The 15,865-nt window shown below is 44.8% G+C and overlaps 1 protein-coding gene across 4 annotated transcripts in view; it reads left to right on the top strand.

Annotated features, from left to right (window-relative positions):
* The first annotated feature begins 5,905 nt into the window (after positions 1-5,905).
* entpd6 (ectonucleoside triphosphate diphosphohydrolase 6) overlaps positions 5,906-15,865 on the top strand; it is a 19,732-nt gene continuing 9,772 nt past the window's right edge. For all 4 annotated transcript variants that reach the window (XM_030071267.1, XM_030071266.1, XM_030071268.1 and 1 more), the window contains exons 1-5: positions 5,906-6,042; positions 8,064-8,361; positions 10,448-10,524; positions 11,797-11,940; positions 13,100-13,175. In XM_030071267.1, the coding sequence (XP_029927127.1) occupies positions 8,118-8,361; positions 10,448-10,524; positions 11,797-11,940; positions 13,100-13,175 (541 nt within the window). In that variant the 5' untranslated portion in view covers positions 5,906-6,042; positions 8,064-8,117. The remainder of the gene's footprint in view (positions 6,043-8,063; positions 8,362-10,447; positions 10,525-11,796; positions 11,941-13,099; positions 13,176-15,865) is intronic.

Here is a 15,865-nt window from a genome sequence, read left to right as displayed (position 1 = left end):
GAAGTATAAAAACCTGTGAGGGTTTCACCCCGACGACCTGATTTCCTTTCACCGAAACAGTTTTCACGCTGTTTTCCTCTTTTCCAGCTCACAAATATCTCCATTTTTCAGTCTCATGCCCTCAGTTCAGATCTTGTTTTTCATCCAACAAGGTAAAAAAAAAAATCCACCAGTGGGATGAGATAATCTAAAATAATCCCACTTGTTTTCAACACTAATCAACTTGTTTCCAGAATTTTCTTGAACTGAGTGTCGTGTTTTGATCCCAGCGGCTGATCTGCCTTGTTCTGCCTGATGCAGCACATTCAGACTGAAACAAGTGAAACTGACCTGGAGACAAGCAGGATTATCTCATCCCACTTTTTTTTTTTTTTTTTTTTTTTTTTTTTTTTTTTTAACTTTTTGGAAGAAAAACCAGATTTGAAGTGTGGACATGAGACTGAAAAATGAGATTTTGATTTTTGAAAACATAACATCTGAAAACTGTTTTTGTGAGAAAGAAATCGGGTCATTGGGGTCAAACACTCACTCTCACACTTTGAGAGGACTAAGTGACTTGATAACACAAAGTTTAGTTTTTAATTTTTTCATCATAGAAAATTAACAAGACCAGAAGCAGGCCAGCTCTCTCTCTCTCTCTCTCTCTCTCTCTCTCTCTCTCTCTCTCTCTCTCTCTCTCTCTCTTTCTGCCTCACTTAACAACTTAGTTGGATTAGTCTCTCAAAATGCCCCTTGATGATCTGACGTAATTGTTCTAAATGTCATTTGGTATGTAAATCTGCAGCCGATTAGGATCCACTCAGTGTGCTTTTGTTGTTACCATCATTATGATGAAAATGTTTGCTGGTGGAAAAGCGAAAGATTACAAAACCATTAAGCACGTTGTCCGACCCATTAACTGATAAAAAGCTATTAGGGGCTTATAGATTAAATTACATATATGGACCACAGAGTGATGAAGAGGATGGAAGTACAATGAAAAGAGCTTGGTGTGTTTGTGTGTGTGAGTGTGTGTGTGTGTGTGAGTGTATGTGTGTGTGTGTGTGTGTGTGTGTGTGTTGGGGGGGGCAACGCAAAGATCAGCTCACACAGACAGGGAGCAGAGAGAGGGTCAGGATCCTCCTGTTATCAAAAGGTCACGGGTTCGATTCCTGCACCAGCCGTGCCTTTGAGCAAAGCGCTGAGTGCTGACAAGCTCACAGTGAGAGGAAAAGGAAGAGGAAGAGGAAACGAAGAGGAAGAGGAAAGGAAAAGGAAGAGGAAGAGGAACGTCATGAAGAAGCAAGATGGAGTTTAAAGGCAGAGTGAGCAGAATTTTACTAAAAAACAAACTAATCCTCTCCATCATCAGAAGTGTGTGTGTGTGTGTGTGTGTGTGTGTCCCTGCCCTCTGCCTGGATTTTCTTGTTTTGCTGAGCTTGGGACTCTTCTGGACGTCGGCCTTTGGGTGGCAGGTGTGTAGCTCCCAGCCAATCACAGCACAGCGCCGTGTCAGATCGATAGCACTGCGTCCAATAGGAAGCCACGAAAATCACGGAATAAAGGAAATGTAGTGAAGAGAAACGGCGAGAGGACAAAGTTCATACCACAATGAGAGTGAGCGGCGTCACGTTTCTGCGGTCATTTCATTCCGTCTCCATCCTGGGAAAGGAAAACTGTCTGACGGTGGTTAGCTGAGCCAGGGGGGAGGGGCCAAGTCTGAATGTTGTGTTTACAAACAACAACAACAACAACAACAACAACAAATCCAGCTCATCCTGGCTGAAACGTCTCAGAGCTCCTCACTGCTCAGCATCAGCAGGCTGCGTGCTGCTTTGAGGTGAAAAGTGCCAAAAGTCAGTGATGCTGGTGACGCACTGTAACCATGACAACGGAGGTCCGCATCCAGTCCTGTTGTCTGATTGGTCGGCCACGTTCACAAGGTGGCTCCCCTGCAGGTGCACTTTCACCTGTTCTCATTTTTGTGTGTACTGATGTGATGTCACTGTAGGACTAATGCTCATATTTTGACATATTACACTTTTTTTTTTTTTTAACAAAGCTCTAATGCACATATTTTTATATTTCTTATTTTTCCCCTTCTGTTTCTTATAATTTCTCTTATGCTTATGTATATTTTTGCAGGTGCAGCTGGCCAAATGTCCTCTTGCAGATCAATAAAGTTTTTCTGACTCTGACTTCCATCACAAGTGGCTCCAAAAGGCTGCGTCAGCAAAAACAAACAGACGTGCCCAGTCACTGATTCTGAAGCTGAACTGAGGCTGTGGTGCTGGTGGGCCTGGAGGGAAAACAACAACAATACAAACACCAACAACACAAACACCAACAACACAAACAACAACAACACAAACAGCAAACAGCTGCAGGAGTCTGACTGTTGGAGCTTTTTCCTGTTTCTGGGTTTTTGACAGCCTCTTCCCACAGGACTCACTGTAAATATGACAGACACAGTTCTCCTGTCACGTGTCCGTCAGGGTCATGTGACATGCTCAGCCTCGCAGGCGGCGAGGAGGTGAGAGGTCAGAGGTCACGGCAGGAACACGTATTCCTGTGAGAAATCAGAGGCCGGCGCCAAACTGCCGGCACGCCACCATTTAACCCATTAATTGTAAGTGACAATGTGAGGCGAAGGTCGCGGGCTCCGGGGACCCGGGGGGGCGGAGCCTATTGTCCCCCGGCATCTGGACCGACGGGGCGAGAGACAAAAGCTCCACTGAAGTGTGTGTGGAGAGAGAGAGGGAGAGAGAGAGAGAGAGAGAGAGAGACAGACAGAGAGAGAGAGAGAGAGAGACAGACAGAGAGAGAGAGAGAGAGACAGACAGACAGACAGACAGAGAGAGAGAGAGAGAGAGGAAATGAAACTTTCCTTAGACTTTCCGAGTTGAGGCCTGAAATAAAATACAAATGAGGTGAATCTGTGTCGGCGAGGTCGTTCAGCTGCAGAGGAAAACACACAGCCACGGGAAGAAAGATGCTCCCAACGGCTGATTGTGATTGGCTGAGCTGTTATTGATCCTCAGCGTCGGGTCACTTTGTCCAATCATGTTGACTTTCATATTTTTTTATGCAAAAAGCAAACAAGGAGATGGACTCGGTGATGCTGTAATGTACCGACGGATGTCGTCTCCAGGCAGCTCCCACATTATCCTCCCTGTCACTGAGCAGACTGAGGAGGAGCCTGGAGGAGCCCAGTAACACACATTAACATGAACACACTGATACTTAAAGGATTTGAAGTATTTTTCACCACCTGATATGTACATTCAATAGAAATCCTTTCCACCTCATGCAGGTGTGACATGTTTTGCCAGGTGGGCATAAAGTTTGGTGACAACATTCATGTTATTTACAGGATGAAACCTGGAAATGCTGGTGACCTCATGACCTTCCCTGAGTCAGACGCTGCAGAGCTGCTGCTGCTCTTTCACTTTCACAGAGCCAGGCTAACGATTCCCATAGACTTCAAGTCTTTATGCTAAGCTAATAGGAAATGCTACCCACAGGAACTGAATCACTGGACGTGCAGAGGAGAAGATGGTGTCCAACATCTGGTCTCAGTCTGGGGACAGGGAAAGGGGATTTTGCCCAAAACATTGGAATATTCCTTTAAATATGTCTCAGAGTTTAGGAGCCTGGTTCCCCCCAGACAGAGGAGCGGGGCTGATTATTGATCACAGAGACACCACCAGCAGAAACAGCATGGAGGTGTGTGTGTGTGTGTGTGTGTGTGTGTGTGTGCACCTCCACAGCGGGACGGCCTGCCTTCACAGGAACAAATTCCCTATTTAACTGTTTAACCATTTCACTGTGGAGTCACCTCCACCTGCAGGACAGCTGGTCAACAGCGCAGCTTCCCTGTGTGTGTGTGTGTGTGTGTGTGTGTGTGTGTCTGTATTTATAAATATATATTCTATATATTTCTATTTCTTATTTTCTTTTTCTATTTCCTATCATTTCACTTGTGGTTATAGTCTAATTCTTCTCTTGGGGATCTGAGCTACAGCAGCTGAGCCAGTTTCCCCTCAGGGATCAATAACGTGGAGGGGATTGATAAATGATCAGTTTTTCTTCTCTGGGTGACGGATCAGGATGTGAGTGGCAGCAGTTAGAGAGCAACAGTTGTTCCCACCTCTTTCCACTCTGCTGATCAATGATAACAGAGAAAGGCCCCTCTGGAACCACATACACACACACACACACACACACACACGCCCCCAACTCACTCAGACACACTCTCTCTCTCAGCCATATGGTGATTCTCCGCCTCCTCGGCATCTGCACTCACTTTGAATATCAGCAGCTCTAATTGAATATCTGCAAAACCATCACACACACACACACACACACACACACACATATTCCCCAGGCTCCTCAGTGTGGCTCATTCACCCGCTGATGTATGTATGACTGTGTGTGTGTGTGTGTGTGTGTGTGTGTCAGGCCTGATGATAGTTAATTGAGGTAATGAAAGGAGCAGCCGGCGGTAAAGTTGAAGCAAACTGTCGCAGCAGCAGCTGCTGCCATATTGTCAGCAGACAGCACGTGCACGCCGCCGCGCACGTGAGCTGCTGCTTCCTGTCAGGGGAAAAAGGCGGGAAAAGTGGAGACAAAAAGCCGGAGGTCCGGTTTGGCTCTCGGGGGTTCACCTGCAGCCGCACCTGTCCGAGCTGTGATTGGTCCGTTCCTCCTCTGGATTTTACTGGCCTCATGTTCTCCTCTGATTTTTTTTTTAAATATATTTTGTTGTTCTTACCTGTTCTTGATATTTGCTTCCTCTTTTATTTTTTATTATTATTGTTAATTTATTTTCTTGAAAGGTACTATATAAATAAAATTTCATCATTTTATTTTATTTTATTCTGTTTTATTTTTTACTGTTTTTTCCCTCCTAGGTATTTGTGCTGCTGAAGATTCATGGTGAGAAATCTCATTTTGTTTGTTTGAACAGCAGCTGGTGTGTGCACAGACTCACACTTTCAGAGGATAAAACAGGTTTCTCAAAGGGTTAACAGCAGCGTCAGAACACACACACACACACACACACACACACACACACACACAGAACCCTAACCCTGACACACTCCTGCAGGGATTTTGACTTGATGAGGTGAAATCGCTCTGGTTTGCTCTGTGGTTTGTTGTCATGGAAAGTGGAGAAACTGGAGCAACTCGCCAAACGTTCAGCAACATGACTGACACCTGCCAGGCACCACACACACACACACACACACCACACACACACACACACACACACACACACACACACACACACACATAATGGATGAGTTCAGGATGCAGCGCCAACATGTTGATAAATAAATAAATAAATAAATAAATAAATAAAAATATAAAGTCACTAACTCTGTAAAACTGTTTGTGTGATCAGTCTGTGAGACTGATGTGACGTGAAATTTGCATTAAAAACAACATAAACTGTCTTTTGTTTTTTGAATGCTTCATAATTCCTGTATTATGAGGCTTGTTTTCATAAGTCCAGAATCCAAACTGAATGAGAAGGAAAAAAAGTGAACATGTTGAAACTTATCTAATTAACTTGATCATTATTTCTGGCTAAATATTATATACATAAAATGATTTGGTTTAAAAAACTATCCCCCTTTTAAATTTTTAAAGATTCAGTTTTTAACACATATTTGACGACTATTGAAAATGTAAAACTGTGAGCAGGCTTTTTTTATTCTTTCCTTCCTCTACATTTTATTTTTGTTATTTATTTTTTCATTATTTTTGTACTTAAGTATATTTGCATTGTTTTTTTTGTTGTTGTTGTTGTTTTTTTAATGAATGTGTATGTAGCATGTGCACTGCACGGAGCCCACCTGACCTCAACCTGTTCAAATAAAGGAGGAAGAAAAGTGAGTCGTGTTTTCCTCCACGTCACCGCCTCCCTCTCTGTCGTCATCAGACAGCGACAGTGTGTATGTGTGAGCGGCAGGTCGGGAGGAAGGCAGTGGAGTCAACATGGCGGTGAAAAGTGAATAAAGAAGAGAAAAAGAGCCGCATGGTGCTGCTTTCTGCCCGGTGAGTCCACACACACACGCTGCTCTGTTAGCCTAGCCTGTTAGCTTAGCCTGCCGCCGAGATAACCTCCTGCTAACGGCTAACGGCTAACGGCTAGCTGCTGCTAACAGGAGAGAGCAGCTTCCTGTTTCCACCAGAGACACGGAGCACACCTGCACTGCTACAGGTAGGAGTACTACAGGTAGGAGTACTACAGGGAGGAGTACTACAGGGAGGAGTACTACAGGGAGGAGTACTACAGGGAGGAGTACTACAGGGAGGAGTAGTTGTATTTGTACTAGCAGTAGTAGAAGTTGTAGTAGAAGTTGTGGTAGAAGTTGTGGTAGTTGTAGCAGTAACAGTAGCAGGATGCTTTGACATTACAAGCAGTGTGACGGTCTCTCACACTGACACACACACTGACACACACACACCTCACTGACACACACACTAACACACACACACCTCACTGACACACACACTAACACACACACACACCTCACTGACACACACACTAACACACACACACCTCACTGACACACACACTAACACACACACACACCTCACTGACACACACACTAACACACACACACACCTCACTGACACACACACTAACACACACACACCTCACTGACACACACACTAACACACACACACACACACACCTCACTGACACACATCTCACTGACACACACACTAACACACACACCTCACTGACACACACCTCACTGACACACACACCTCACTGACACACACACCTCACTGACACACACACCTCACTGACACACACACCTCACTGACACACACACCTCACTGACACACACACCTCACTGACACACACACTAACACACACCTCACTGACACACACACTAACACACACACCTCACTGACACACACCTCACTGACACACACCTCACTGACACACACCTCACTGACACACACACATCTCACTGACACACACACACTGACACACACACCTCACTGACACACACACTAACACACACCTCACTGACACACACTGTGTGTGTGTATGTGTTTATAATTGTACATTTTCACTGCACGTCTGTGTTATATCTGTGATCTGCTGTGTGTTCAGAGAGCCTCAGTTTGAGCTGAGCAAACAGAGCACAGCCGACGTGGTCCAGAGGGATTTCTGGGAGAAATAAAGAGGAAGTTTCAGTTCTACTTCTGTCCAGGTTGTATTTCTATACCTGATGAAGCAGAAAAGCAGCCGGACAGGTCGGCCCTCTCCGCTCAGCCGCTCGGTGTGACCGGTTCAGTCGCCTGCACAGAAACCCTGCAGGCCAGAACAGGAAGTGTGTTTTCATGGTCTAAGTGACTGCATCTGTCTATAACCACAGGCAGCGTGATTTCAGCCATCTGGAACAGGATGCATCCCATAATAAGTCACAGCATGAATGTGATCAGGAGCGACTTCCACATGATCGCTCTGTGTTTCCATCAGTCATGTCAGTGAATTTCAGGTGAATTATTATAATCAAACACGTCAGTTTCCATCATGGCTGTTAAAGTGAAGGATGGCGTCGCCTCCTGTGGGAGGGCATGACGACAAATTGTTGCTACGGGCAACCAGTTTGTCTGTCTGGTCGTACACAGATGGACAGGATCTATCAGCGTACACACACACACACACACACACACACACACACACACACACACACACACACCGTGCTGTGTGTCCTGGCAGGCAGCAGCTTCTCTCGGTGTGGCGTCGGTCTGGTTACTGTGTGTGTGGGAAATGGAAGTGGAGCAGAGACAGCAGCCATGTCTCTGTGTGATGCTGAAGACGAGGATGAGGATGAGGATGAGGAGTGTGTTCTGTAGTGGAGGATGAAGGTGCATGACATCATCCGTTTTACTCTCCTGTCCAGAAACTCTGACAAAACATTCAGCGCTGTAATGTTCTGCGTCCTGATTAAAGCTAACAGACCTGTTCCCTTTGTGTGTGTGTGTGTGTGTGTGTGTGTGTGTGTGTGTGTGTGTGTGTGTGTGTGTGTGTGTGTGTGTGTGTGTGTGCGCAGGACGGCAGAGCTTGGCGTGCAGCAGGTGACCCTGCCATCAGAGAATGCGAGGCCATGAAGAAGCCAAAGCTGGCCGGTGCTTTTATTTTGGCGTGCTGCCTGCTGGCGTACCTGATGTTCGTGAAGCGTCACTACGCCGCTGCGCCGCACGCAGCCTTCCGACTGCCGCCGCACGTCCCGCCGGCGTCCCAGCCGGGCGGACCTGCCACCCGTGGCCGCTTCCAGTATGGCATCATGTTTGATGCTGGGAGCACTGGGACCAGAATCCACGTGTTCCAGTTCCAACTGGAGCAGAACGGTAAAGAACACAGCTGCAGTGAACACAGTAGAACACAGTGGGGTACAGTAGAATACAGTGCGATACAATAGAATACAGTGGATTACAGTGGGATACAGTAGAATACATTGGGATACAGTAGAATACAGTGGAATGCAGTGCGATACAATAGAATACAGTGGATTACAGTGCGATACAGTAGAATACAGTGGAATGCAGTGCGATACAGTAGAACACAGTTCATGTCAGTGTGATGTGATGTGGAGATGAAATCTGATTGGACGAGAGGTTAAATAGGTGATATGGTTAATATAATGTATAATGTGTATGGTTAGTATAATGTATAATGTGTAATATAATGTGTAATATGATGTCTAACACAGTGTTTAACAGTGACTGCGTTTACATGCACACCATATTCCGGTTCAGGTCAATATTTCGGTTAAGGTAACTGCGCCGCGGCAACTGGAATATTCCGTTTACATGTCACTTGGCATGCCCCCGTGTTTCGGCGTATTCCACTCTCTGACGTAATGCGACACTCAGCCTGCGGGGGGCAGCAGCACGCGTATAGGCGTCTGGTCTGCCGGAAATACAGAAGAAGGAGAAGCAGTAGAAGAAGAAGCTCTCGCTATTTCAATGTTTTCTCCCATCGATATACTCCATGATATTAAAATCTTTCATTAGCTGAAGGCAGACTGCAGTCTCCTGGCTCTTGCTGCTGTTTGCCAGGTTGTTTTCCCCGCTTGCAGTAACCATAGCAACAAAGACGCCCCAGGATTCCTTGTGAGTCGAGCATGCTCAGACGTGACTGAATATTCCGGTTCGGGGCGTTTTCCGACTAAGGTGTTTACATGGCACAGTATTCCGGTTGGAACAGGCACATGCCAGGAGTCTGATTCAGAATTCTCTCCAACCGGAATATGACCTTAATTGGGTTCGGTGTGTTTACATGACAATATATTGTGAATATTCCGGTTAAAACAGGAATACGGTTTGCATGTAAACATACTCAGTGTTTAACACTGTGTTAAACTGTGTTTAACACAGTGTTAAACACTGTGTTAAACACTGTGTTAAACATTGTGTTTAACACAGTGTTTAACAGTGTTTAGCACAGTGTTTAACACAGTGTTTAATGTGATATGTTGTCGGTCTGATGTGTGTTTCCTGTCAGGCTGCGTCCCTGTGATCTAAGCTAAATGGATTCATATGGATGCATTCAGATTAAATAATAAAGTTTAAAATAGTGGACCTAATGCCCCACTGTGCTGCTTTTAGTGTATTTAAAATCCACACTAAATATTAATTACCAGATTTGAATGGCTGTGAAACAAGAGAGGCTTTCAGGCTTAAATCCTGCTTTGATGTTGGCCGAGTCAGAGCGCACACAAACTCATTAGAGCGTTTTAGGGTTTTTATTTTATTAGGCTTACACCGCCGGGCCAAAGTTTCCTGCCCAGCCACAGCCAAATGGCTTAGTTAGCGCATTTCACCGCTAAGCTAAATCACACAGGCTGAGTGCTGTTTTGGCTCCTTTGTTAGCTGTGGAGCTAACGCTGCTCAAGCACATGGCTGCCTAACACACACACACACACACACACACACACACAGACACACACACACACACACACACACACACACACACACACATGTGCTCCGCCATGAAGAGCTGAGGGACCACAAACATGGAGGCCGAGGCTCCGGGTCTCTCAGCTCTGTTCCAGGATGTTGGTTTATTGTTTCATTTTGACAGAGCCAGGCTAACGACTCCCATAGACTTCAAGTCTTTCTGCTAAGCTAACAGGAAATGCTAACCATAGGAGCTGAGCCACTGTTCAGCCAAAGTTTGGTTTAGAAAGCAGTTTAACACCAGACGTGGCGTCAGCACTCTCAGGGTTTTGTGCCTCTTGGTGTTGGTGGTGGTGAGGGTGAAGTTTGGTGACGTGTCCCTGCCCTCAAACCTGTTACACACTTCCTGTTTCTGAGTGTCGTCACTCAGTTTGATGCAGAGTGTTGAAAATGCTGTTGAATTGCTTCAATTTGAATGTTGATTGTTGAGATACTGAACATTAATTCATATTGTTGTGGTTTTTCTTCTCTCCAGAAGCTCCTAAACTGGCCCATGAGACGTTCAAAGCCATAAAGCCTGGCCTGTCTGCCTACGCCGACGATCCAGACAAGGTACAGCCGCTCCACGCCGCCCGCACGGGACACGGCGAGCCCACTCGTGCTGCTGTTATCACCATCCTCTCTGTTATCACCATCCTCTCTGTTATCACCATCCTCTCTGTTATCACCACGGTGTGACTAGGACTATGAGTAGTTTATCAGAAGAATCTGAATTTGTTCATTAACAAAGTGTGTTTCCTGCAAGGACTGTGTGGTGGTGCTTTGTCTTGTTGCAGCAATAAATCACACAAACACACGTGTCACACAGCTGCGCACAACACAGGTCTGACCCGAATGACTCGAAGCTTTGATTGTTGCCATGGTGATCGACAGCAAATCAGTATTCAAATAGTTTTGTTTTTTTTTAACAGTGAACAGATCGAGCGCGGCTCAGGTGTAACCCGTCCACACTTGCCTCACAGAAGTTGGAGGCAGACTTTGTTCTTTACCCACCGAATGTGGCTAATTTGGGGTTTGCTGGGTAAATAAGTTGGGGTCAGTAATTAGGAATCACATCACAGGGTGAGGTGAACGCTGTGCTGACCCTCACTGTCCACCGTACCTGTGATAACATCAGCCAGTCAGATCAAGCTGCTCTGTACGCCGCGTCTGTCATCAGAAACACGCGTGTTACGTGTTATTAGAGATGAGGCGACACGCTTCTGTTGTCCAGCCTCCAACAAGAAAACATGGAGACGAAGAGAAAAGCGACGAGGTTGGTGTTCCTGTGAGGAGCAGCTCTGACATCCTGACTGAAACATGAAGCTGAAATCCACAGGATGTAAATGATGAATACCTTCAGCTGGTAAATGTTCTCAGTGCACCTGCAGCTGGCAGGTGAGCCAGTGTTGATTTTGGGCCCTGCATGTGTGGCCCTCTGGGACGGGAGGTGTTTGCTGCTCGGTCTGTGTGCCAACATGTTGAACTGGTTTCAGATCAGCCTGAGTCTTTGGTTGCTGCTCTCATATATAACAGATATTACAGCAGACTGTCTGTCAGGCAGCAGGTACAGCAGTGTGTGACAGAGATCAGTGGACGGTGAAAATGATGATTATTTACAGCCTCATTAGAACCACAGTTCCTGCGCTTCAGTCGATTCACAGTTGAAACAGAAAGTAAAGCCTGTCCCTGAACTCCACGGGTTCTGGAAAGTTTGTGGTGCTTGAATGAAGAAAAACTGTCCTCTGTGTGTGTGTGTGTGTGTGTGTGTGTGTGTGTGTGTGTGTGTGTGTGTGTGTGTGTGTGTGTGTGTGTGTGTGTGTGTGTGTGTGTGTGTGTGTGCAGTGCACTGCAGGGATCCTGGAGTTGCTGGCGGTGGCCCGGGACAGCGTGCCCCTCCACCTCTGGAGCAGCACCCCGCTGGTGCTGAGGGCCACGGCCGGCCTGAGGCTGCTGCCGGGCCAGAAGGCCACCCAGCTGCTGGACCGGGTGAGACACACACACACACACACACACACTCACACAGCTTGCAGGATCTCTCCATGTTGGATCAGTTCGGTCTTTCTCTTAGTCAGTCAACAGAAAATTAACTGTTGTTTTGAGCAGTGATGATGACAGTTTTTATGAAACAAAAATTCAAAATGTTTGATGTCAGCTTCACTAAAATATTCGGACTGTCTTCCTCTTTATCAAATGAATGCTTTGTTGTTGTTTTTCGGCTGCTGGTCAGACTGGGGAAGACATTTCAGAACGTCACTTTGGACTCGGATTTCTTATTTTGACACTTTACACATGAAACGGTTTATTGATTAATGGAAAAAATAGCTGATAAATGAATCAGCATTGAAACTAATCATCAGGTGCAGTTTGATGCTTCGTGCTGCAGACCTGAGCACCCTCACACACCTGTGTGCCACCTGCATGATGTGTAGCTGTGAGGTGAAGGTGGAAGGATCCAGAACAGGTAGGAAGGTAGACAGACGACACGGACTGCAGTTGCATAATCAGCTGGTGGCAGGAGCTCACCGAGCACGCCGCCGCCGCCGCTGCTGGAGGAGCTTTATCCGGCCACATTATGCAATTGAATTGCTTTAGCTAATATCCCCACGGGAGGCTAATGCCCCTCCATCCCAGCGCCGCTCCTCCTCCTCATGATTTCAGGGCCCAGAAAGAAAAAGTCTATTAAAGCTTTTAAGTAATCAGTAATAACAGGACTAGGCCAGTCAGCCAAAATGTGATTTAATCTGTAGCTTTGCTCCTGTTATCAGACTGACTCCTGATTGGGTCAACCAGGGCTGATTTGAGGGGGGGTGGAGGGGGGGTTCCCTTGTTTAAATATAATAATGCAAATGGACGTGTTTGATTTAAAGGGGAACAGGGCTGAGGTTATGAGCTCCTGTAATGTTCATTAAGTCAGTGGCTGAGTGAAGCACCACTGATCTGCTCAGATGATTTAGATGATTTGATTTGTCAACACAAACAGAAATAGAGAGATTATTGATGCTGACGGAGAGATCGGTGAGAAAGATAAAACAGGAAACAGACAGATATGTGCGTAAATATGAATGAGGGTAGTCGGGTAGGTTTTAAAAAAATAAATGAATTGGATACGTTCACTGACCTGCTGTGCTGTCCCTGCTGTGTCCAGGTGAGGGCGCTGTTTACGGAGTCGCCCTTCCTGTCCAGAAACGACAGCGTGTCCATCATGGACGGCACTGACGAAGGTGAGGCACGACTCTTTCACTTCCACTGCACGCCGATCAACAACAGGAATAATATTTTTTTTTTTTTTTCTATATTCCTTGTTTATAGTGTTTATATTGCTTGCTGCTGTTTATTATCTGTTTATAATGTAAATTTGCTTCATATTTTGCTATCCACTTTGCTACTGTAATGCTTGAAATTTCCCCACTGTGGGACTAATAAAGAAATATCTTATCTTAGCTTATCTTATATTATTTATAGTAATGATAATAATCAGGTTAAATGCAGCACTGAGGTTTATGATAATAATAGATGATAATAAACTGAATTTGTGTAGCACTTTTCAAAAGTCCTTTACATAACAAGATAAAATGATTTATTTAAAAAGTAAATTGCTCATCCAAAGGACTTCACACTCCCCCCTGCACCTCCTCAGGTCCTCAGCAACAAACACACCCAGACAGAAATCGATCAGAAGAACGATTTTTCAGATAATCGATCCACTGGCAGACAGAGATCTAAGAGATCTGGTCGTACTCTGGTTAGACCAGATTAGACCAGAGCTGAGGTTAGACCAGATTAGACCAGGTTAAACCAGGTTAGTCCAAGTTATTCCAGGTTAGACCAGGATTAGAGTTAAACCAGGAATGCAAGTATGCAAAGGGTTAAAGTGTGTTCCCTCACACACTTCCCATCCTTATGGGTTTTATTTATCATTTCATTTTTTTCATCATTTTATCATCCCTTTTATATACTTGCTAAAAATATCTCATGCACTGTAATTTATTCACGATACAGAGATCAGATCAGAAATTCAGAAACTTTATTGTTGGGTCAGTAAAATAATAAGAACATTTTAAGTATATAAGTAAAATTATAAGAAATAGAAAAGAAATAATAAATATGAAAATGTATGCATTAGAAATTTGTCTAAAAAAGGTGTGTGCATTATGTGCATTAGGTATTAATATGTGCATTAATCCTACAGTAAAAAAAACAACAACAAATAAATACAGAAATAAGAAACTGAGAATGTGTAAAAAGTCGACCTATACACACACACATTTTGCCATGTGCATTAACTAATTTATGCCCGAGGTGATTGTATTATGTGTCTGTGAATGCAGTTTCCTCTCTGGGATTAAGGAGCGGTCTGTCCGCCCACCTGATGTTGGAAGCAGAATATTAGCTCTTTAGCGGTGCTGCAGTACGTCTGTGACCTTTCATCAGGTTTCTGCTGCAGCAGGCTTGTTTTTGTAATTTCCTTACATCTGGACGTGATTTTATTTATTTCATATCTCAGGTCAACAAGTCAGATGAAGTGAGCAGTGAGTAGACGGCAGGATTTCTTCTCCTTGTTTTTCAGTCCAGATAAGCCCAGAGAGGTCAGACTCTGATTTCCCCAACGCAAACTGCCAATATGGAGGATTAAACAATATGCAGGATTAAAAATTAGATGGGACAGGAGAGCAACTTCTTCGTGTGGCCGATGGCTTAACAGCCCCTGTCGCCGTTTGAGCGGCCAAACTGATTTAGCACAGAAAAGACGACAGCTGGGATTCTGCCAAAAGTGGCTGCCGGAGTCATTTACCAGCCACTTTCAGTGTTTCAGCAGCCAAATACATATCATCTATCAAAAATCAACTGTATCTGCTTTATGTAAATGTTTTGAGAGTACTGTTGTGGACCCGTCTAATATGTGGTCAAAGTACCTCTGTCCAGTGTGGGTCAATGACAGCATCACTTCAGTTTAAATCAGGGCTTTTCAAACTTTTTCATGTCCTGGACGCCCAAGTTAACTTTCAGTCAGCCGCAGAGCCCCATCTGAGGTCAGTTTGCCCTTTAGGGATCATTTTTCACAAGCATTTAAACACATTGTCCTGTCTATTTGCTATTTTGTTAAAATAATGTTGCAATCATTTTTTTTGCTAATTTTCAATTTTACCTTTTTCTAAGCAAATTTAGTTTTTCCTCAGAGTTTGCTGGAAAATTCAAAAAATTCTGCCCAAGAAATGACCAAAAATTAATAGAAAATTAGCCACAAAATGCAAAAAAAAACAACGACAAGAAAGCTAAATGTATAACAATTAAAATGATTTAAAGGTCATATCAGTGAAGCTGGATCAGTTCAGTTACCTTTCACAAACTTTAAATTGTTTTTTCTTTTTGCTGAGGACCCCTGGAAGACCTTCAAGGACCTCTTTGGTCCTTGAGGGTCTGCAGAGAAGCCTTCCTTCTTACGTGGAGAATCCTCCATTAAAACAGCAACCCACCAAGGTGTGACACACCTGGCTTTTAAAGGGGATGGGAGACGGCGCTCTGATTGGTTTACTACATGTTACACCCAAAACACAGCCAGGATTCATGAAGAGACTTTAGAACCAGGAGCCTGAAGCAGCTCAGCCTTTAGTCCAGCAGCAGCTCTGCAGAGCAGGAGGAGGACAGAGCAGGAAATTAGAGCCCAGAATCTTTTGATGAAAATGCATTTTTTGCTTTAGTCACAGCACATGTACTTGTTTTTGGGTAAGGGAGCCCAAAATGGATCCTTGAGGAACCCCGGTATTTACAGAATAAGTAAACAGTGAGGGCTTGCTGAGAAACCTGTACACAGGGTTACGGTATAAAACACCCTGAAGGTTCCTCAAAGTACTTTTATGATAAGGGGGACTGCAGAAGGATCCTTGAGGAACCCTTCAGAAAGGGGTCATCA

The sequence above is a fragment of the Myripristis murdjan genome, chromosome 15 (genome assembly GCF_902150065.1).
Source record: "Myripristis murdjan chromosome 15, fMyrMur1.1, whole genome shotgun sequence".
Taxonomy (NCBI): Eukaryota; Metazoa; Chordata; class Actinopteri; order Holocentriformes; family Holocentridae; genus Myripristis; species Myripristis murdjan.
The sequence above is the reverse complement of the archived record's forward strand: the minus strand, read 5'-3'. Positions and strand labels throughout refer to the sequence as shown.